Source organism: Quercus suber, unplaced genomic scaffold, assembly GCF_002906115.3.
Source record: "Quercus suber isolate HL8 unplaced genomic scaffold, Cork oak 2.0 scaffold_446, whole genome shotgun sequence".
In the NCBI taxonomy this organism is placed as follows: domain Eukaryota; kingdom Viridiplantae; phylum Streptophyta; class Magnoliopsida; order Fagales; family Fagaceae; genus Quercus; species Quercus suber.
Window position 1 is genome coordinate 162662 of NW_027069897.1, and position 6665 is coordinate 169326.

General features: G+C 43.5%; 1 protein-coding gene across 1 annotated transcript; it reads left to right on the plus strand.

Annotated features, from left to right (window-relative positions):
- On the plus strand, positions 1-729 carry LOC136062732 (uncharacterized). The gene has a single exon (XM_065762185.1). It carries the CDS (start codon positions 1-3, stop codon positions 727-729), a length of 729 nt encoding a protein of 242 aa, XP_065618257.1.
- Positions 730-6665: the final 5936 nt, after the last annotated feature.

The following is a 6665-nucleotide window of genomic DNA, read 5'->3' on the forward strand; positions in this document are numbered from 1 at the left end:
ATGGCTGAGCTAGTTCATTCAGCCCAGAACTTTATGAATGCAGAGGATGCTATCATAGCCAAGAAGAGGAAGAGAGTTGAGAAGGTTGAAGCCAACACATCGCGTCAGTCGGAGCAAGGCCCTCGTCCAAAGAAGGGACGAACGGAGGATAAGAGGGATCGAGAAAAGAAAGCAGGCCCTTCAATGCGAAATCAACAGTACACCCCCTTGAACGTGCCACTTGAGCAAGTTCTTATGCAAATTAAAGACGAGCCTTCTTTGAAGTGGCCAGAAAAGATGAAGGGAGATCCCAACAAGTGCAATAGGAATAAGTATTGTCGCTTCCATAGGGATCATGGGCATGATACAGACGAATGTTTTGATTTGAAGCAGCAGATTGAGAATCTCATCAGGCAAGGAAAGTTGAAAAATTTCCTTGGACGAGACCACAAGGATGAGAAATTGAAAGCGAAGGTAGAAGAGTCATCACGACCACCGCTTGGAGAAATAAGGATCATCCTAGGGGGAAGTCCTACTGGGCAGTCGTCCAAGTCGAAGAAAGCATACTTGAAAGCAGTACAGAACGTTCAATTCTCTGGACGATTGCCAAGTGAAAGAACTACGGACGAGCAGGCGATCACCTTCACGGACGAGGACGCAGAGAAAATCCACCATCCTCATGACGATGCTATTGTTATCACTCTCCTTATCGCTGATTACAAGACCAGAAGGGTGTTGATAGATAACTGAAGCTCGGCTGATATTTTGTATTATCCAGCCTTTCAGCAGATGAGGTTACGACGAGATCGGCTGCGACAAGCGAGCTCCCCTCTAGTGGGTTTCGGTGGAATGAAGATACAACCTGTGGGCAGCATTTTGTTACCAGTGACAGTGGGGGCATATCCGCAGCAAGTTACCAAGGAGGTAAACTTCCTTATGGTCGATTGTTCATCCTCTTACAATGCAATAATTGGGAGGCCAACCCTAAATAGATGGAAGGCAGTTACATCTACCTACCACTTGTCAGTTAAGTTCCCGACGGAACATGGGGTAGGCCAAGTACAGGGAGACCAACTAACAGCAAGAGAGTGTTACCTGGCCATGCTGGCTGCGGACGAGCAAATTCAAACAATGAGTATCGAAGAAAAGAAAGTTATGGCAGAACCTATTGAAGCGTTGGAAGATATTCCTTTAGATGATAATAACCCTGGGAGGTGTACTAGGGTTGGAGCAGATTTGGAAGCAAAGATCAAAGAAGATCTCATTTATTTTTTGAAAAGAAACAGAGATGTGTTCGCATGGAGTCACGAAGACATGCTGGGTATAGATCCTAGTGTCATTACCCATCGTCTGAGTGTATGCCCTTCCTACAAACCAGTATGGCAAAAGAAGAGGGTGTTCGCCCCAGAGAGAGACAATGCAGTCAAGGAGGAAGTTCAAAAGCTAATTACGGCGAAGTTCATTCGAGAGGTATACTATCCTGAGTGGTTGGCCAATGTAGTCATGGTCAAGAAGACGAATGGCAAGTGGAGAATGTGCGTTGATTTCACTGATTTAAACAAGGCTTGTCCCAAGGATAGTTACCCGTTACCATGCATTGATCAGCTGGTAGATTCTACTGCAGGCCACAAATTACTCAGTTTCCTGGATGATTTCTCTGGATACAATTAGATTAGGATGGATGAAGCAGACTAAGAGAAGACGTCCTTTGTCACCAGTCAGGAATTGTTCTGTTATGAAGTGATGCCTTTTAGTTTGAAAAATGTTGGAGCAACATACCAACGGTTGGTCAATCATATGTTTCGTCCACAGATCGGGCGAAATATGGAAGTCTATATAGACGATATGTTGGTGAAAACTTAGGACGAAGATATGCATCTGGAAGACTTATAGGAAACATTCAATACACTGAGACAGTATCACATGAAGTTGAACCCTAGCAAATGTGCTTTTGGAGTATCATCAGGAAAATTCCTGGGGTTTATGGTCTTCTACAGGGGAATCGAAGCAAACCCTGACAAAATTCAAGCAATATTGAATATGAAGCCTCTCAGCAGTGTCAAAGAAGTCCAGTCCCTCACCGGGCTAGTCGCCACCCTCAACAGGTTTGTTTCTAAAGCTACTGACAAATGCCTGCCGTTTTTTAAGGTTCTTAAAAAAGCATTTGAATGGACCGACGAGTGTCAGAAAGCTTTTGAAGATTTGAAGAAATACCTCACTAAAGCCCCTTTGTTAAGCCCGTCCGTGCAAGGAGAAGAGTTGTATTTATACTTGGCAGTCACCCCACACGCCGTGAGTTCAGCATTAGTGAGGGAAGAAGACAAGGTACAAAGACCTGTATACTATACCAGCAAAGCACTGAGGGGAGCAGAAGGACGATATCCGTTGATGGAGAAATTGGCTTTTGTACTGATAACAGCCTCTAGAAAACTAAGGTATTATTTTCAGGCTCACGTCATTAATGTTATGACAGATCACCCACTCAAAAAGGCAATGAACAACTAGAGGCTGCAGGACATTAGATCCAATGGGCCGTCGAGCTCAATGAGTTTGACATAAAGTATCAACCGAGGTGTGCCATAAAAGCTCAAGCTCTGGCAAATTTCATTGCAGAGTTTACTTTAAATTGTGACGAGGTGGGTGAGAAGGAAAATATTAAGTGGGAAGTCTATGTGGATGGCTCATCTACGCAGTATGCAGGAGGAGTAGGTGTGGTTTTACAATCTCCAGAGGGGGATAAATTAAAACACAAAGTTCGTTTGCAGTACCAGACAACTAATAATGAAACTGAATATGAAGCTCTTCTCAAGGGAATGGAATTGGCCAAGTCCGTTGAAGCAGAGTTGCTCCTCGTCTTGGGAGATTCTCAGCTAATCATAGGCCAAGTGAATGGCGTGTTTGAAGCCAAGGAAGTGCGGATGAGGAAGTATCTAAATAGAGTGATGCGCCTTATTAAAAAGTTTGAGGAAGTTAACTTCGTTCAAATTCCAAGGGAGGAAAATATGGAAGCTGATGCCTTGGCGAAAGAAGCCTCAGTGATTGAAGCCATAGATGAAGTTGATGAAATACAATATATGCCAAGTATAGACATCCCAGAAGTACAACAGGTGGAAGGTAGGCCAAGTTGGATGACTCCAATTGTGTCATACCTAAAGGACAGACGACTCCCAGAAGAGAAGGACGAAGCAAAAAAGCTGAGAGTAAGGGCGGCCAGTTACGTTCTTATGGACGAGATTCTTTATAAAAGAGGATTTTCCCAGCCTTATCTTAGGTGTTTGGCACTGGACGAAGCAAACTACATAATAAGGGAAATTCATGAAGGAGCGTGTGGCAATCACTCAGGAGCCAGGTCACTCGTCCACAAAATCGTCCATGCAGGATATTATTGGCCAAGCATGCAAGCTGACGCTAATGCTTATGTCAAGGTCTGCGATCAATGCCAAAGGTTTAGCAATGTCCCCAGGCAACCATCAGAGTATTTGACTCCAATGACGGCCCCCTGGCCTTTTGCACAATGGGGACTAGACATTCTAGGTCCATTTCCACTAGGCGTGAGACAAATGAACAATTCCTCGTAGTTGGTATTGATTATTTTACCAAGTGGGTAGAAGCGGAATCCTTGGCTAACATTACACAGCAGAATGTCAAAAACTTCATGTGGAAGAACATTGTGTGCAAGTTTGGAGTACCCAGGGTGTTGGTATCGGACAACGGACGACAATTTGATAATGCACTTTTTAGAGATTTTTGCCTGCATTTCGGAATTCAAAATCATTACTCCTCACCAGCCCATCCACAAGCTAACGGCCAAGCAGAAGTTGCAAACTGATCCTTGCTAAAATTAATCAAGACTCGGCTTGAGAGGGCTAAGGGAGTATGGCCAGATGAACTACTAGGTGTTTTGTGGGCATATAGAACGACAGCAAGAACTCCTACAGGGGAAACTCCTTTCAAGCTAGCCTATGGAACAGAAGCGGTCATACCTGCAGAAGTGCATATGGCTAATCATAGAGTGGCAGCGTATCAAGACAAAGATAATGAGGAGCAACTCCGTTTGAACCTTGATCTCATAGACGAGGTAAGGATGGACACTGAACAAAGGATGGCACGGTACAAAAACCTTATGGCCAGGCAGTATGATGCAATGGTGAAGCCAAGGCATTTCAGCGTAGGGGACCTCGTCCTAAAAAGGGTTTCCTTAGCAACAAAAAACCCAGCTCATGGGAAGTTGGGACCAAACTGGGAAGGCCCCTACAGAGTCGTCAACTGCAAAAGACAAGGGTCCTATTACTTGGAAGCCCTTGATGGGAGGAAGTTAGAGCATCCTTGAAATGTAGAGCACTTGAGGAAGTACTATCAATAAAATGCAAGCTTAGACAAACATGACTTCGGACGAGTCTGGAGACAAACTATTCTACATAAAAGACTTTGTTTATTTAATTTGTCTTATTATTATGTTAAGGAAAAGATTATGGTTTGGCTTGTGTTTGTTTTTCTTTTAAGGCAGGCGTTAGTTTCTTAAAACACGCCTCGTCTATGAACAATGCATTGTGAACAATATTTGTGGAATGTACATAATGTTGCGTAAATCCATAATTCAAGCACTGCTTTTTGTTCATATTGAGTTGAATATAGCTGAAAAGCTTAAAACGAGAAAATTCTCTGGACGCAGAGATGTAATCTCAAGTTTTCCTAAGCAAAGGATGAAATAAAGCATTCTCGTCCAAAGCGAAGGACGAGATAGAGCTGGCACAGATCAAATTACAAGTAAAACCAAGGCATGCTCGTCCATAGAATGGGGCAGGGTAGAAGATAATACCCAACCATACCATGGACGAGGGACAACATGGGCATTTTGAACTTGTTTAAATTACCTACTTTTAAGAAGAGGACATCTCATGGACGAGACAAAAGCACAGGCAAGTTTAAGGACGAGTAGTGCTTATTTACTTAAACCATTTCAAGCGAAGTTTTTGTTACCATTTCACATGGACAAATCACACTCAAGTGGGAATTCCAATAAAAATGGTTTGAATGTGTATCAAAATGTAGACGAGTAAAACAGGAAATCAAGTATAGAAAATAAACACTCGTCCATGCACATAAAATAAACAGTTCACATTAAATTGTTTTTCAAGGGCGGACAAGAAACGTCCTAAACACCCTTTAACTGTTTTGTCAAAATTCGTCCTTAAACATGGACGAATTGAATGTACTTGAGTTACATATATTTTCTTAAAAAAAAAAAAAATGAACTAAATCATCAAAGTTCTAAATTGAGGCATCTGGAATGGGGTTGTCCTGAGGCTGAGTCGTGGCATCGTCCTCTATATTGGCGTCCTCAGAGTCAAGACCAAGGAGAGAGCTAGTGGTGGCAGGGTTCAAATTGAGCACGATGGAGCTGAAGTCCACATCAGGAAACTTCTCAGCAGCGTCCATCCTGAAGTCTTCAAACCCTGCTGCGTGGTTGGTGTCCATAGCATCTGTGTATTGCTTGGATGCCTTGAATTCAGCCACTGCATCTTCCTTGGCTTTGGAAAGGAGAATGCTTTGCTCGTCGCTCTTCCTTTGCAAGTCTTCAAGACGAGCATCTTTCATTGCAGCATTAGCCTTCAACTCCTCAACCGAGGTTTTAAGGTCCTTCGCCTCGTTCGTCGTCTTGGCAACTACCTCAGCCCATTGCCTAGCCTCTTCCTTCAACTCCTGTATCCTCGTCTCTAGCAGGATCCTCGTCTTGTCCAACCCAGTGGCCTGTCTGGATGCGGCTATAAACTTAGACATGCCCTGAAAAAGTCAACAACAGATATAAGTTAAAAAAAAATTAAAAAAAATTAAAAAAAAAAAGAGAAGAAAAGAGGAAAATGTACATTTTGGCCAAGACGGAGGAAGAAATATTACCTTGAAAAGGTCATGAACACCAGAGTGCTTGAAGTCCTTGAGGGACATGTCATAGCAGACGTTTATATCCTCGTCCGTCACAGCGTTCTTAAAACGCTCCCAGGCCAAGTCTTCATTTTCAATGATGTTTGAAAGGGCCCTTTGGGATGGTTGAGACGAGGTGGGCGTGGTTTTGGACGGTGGAGTCTTGGATGGAGTAGACTCTACAGGAGTGGACGAGTCGACGTCATAGACTTTTGTGGTAGGTTGCTGGGACGACGGAGTGGGCTTGTTTACCTGAGACGAGACATGCTTAACCTTTTTACCACGCCTGCTGGGGAGGTTCTCCAAATCCAAGTGTTTGGAGATGGTTTTCCGTTTCTCCCCAGCAACAGGACGACTCCCCTCAACACCTACCTCCTTCCCCTTATTACCTCTCATGGTAGCCATTCCTATAGAGAGACGAGGAGAATTTACTTAGAAAAATAAAAATAAAAGATGAAAATAAAAGATACAAGGAATACAAAAATTTTATACTTACTTTTTCTCACTGTAATCTCGTGGGCAAGTGCAATGTCAGACGGGTTAGGACCTAACCCCCACTTAGCTAGTCGTCTGAGGTTGACCAAGGAATGGAAATCCCTGTCTAAGTGTAGACGAGCCTTGTGGACGCGGTCACGGTGCAACTTGCTCAAAGTGGGTCGTCCAACAGCTGTAATAGAATAAACAAAGGTTAGATGAGATAATAGTAAGTAAAAGGTAAGAGAGAAGGGGAAAGCTAAGGGACTTACCCTCAGGACGAAGGTTCC

What these genes read in the sequence shown, in the direction of transcription:
- LOC136062732 (XM_065762185.1), top strand. Translation starts at nt 1, where the DNA reads ATGGCTGAGCTAGTTCATTCAGCCCAGAACTTTATGAATGCAGAGGAT.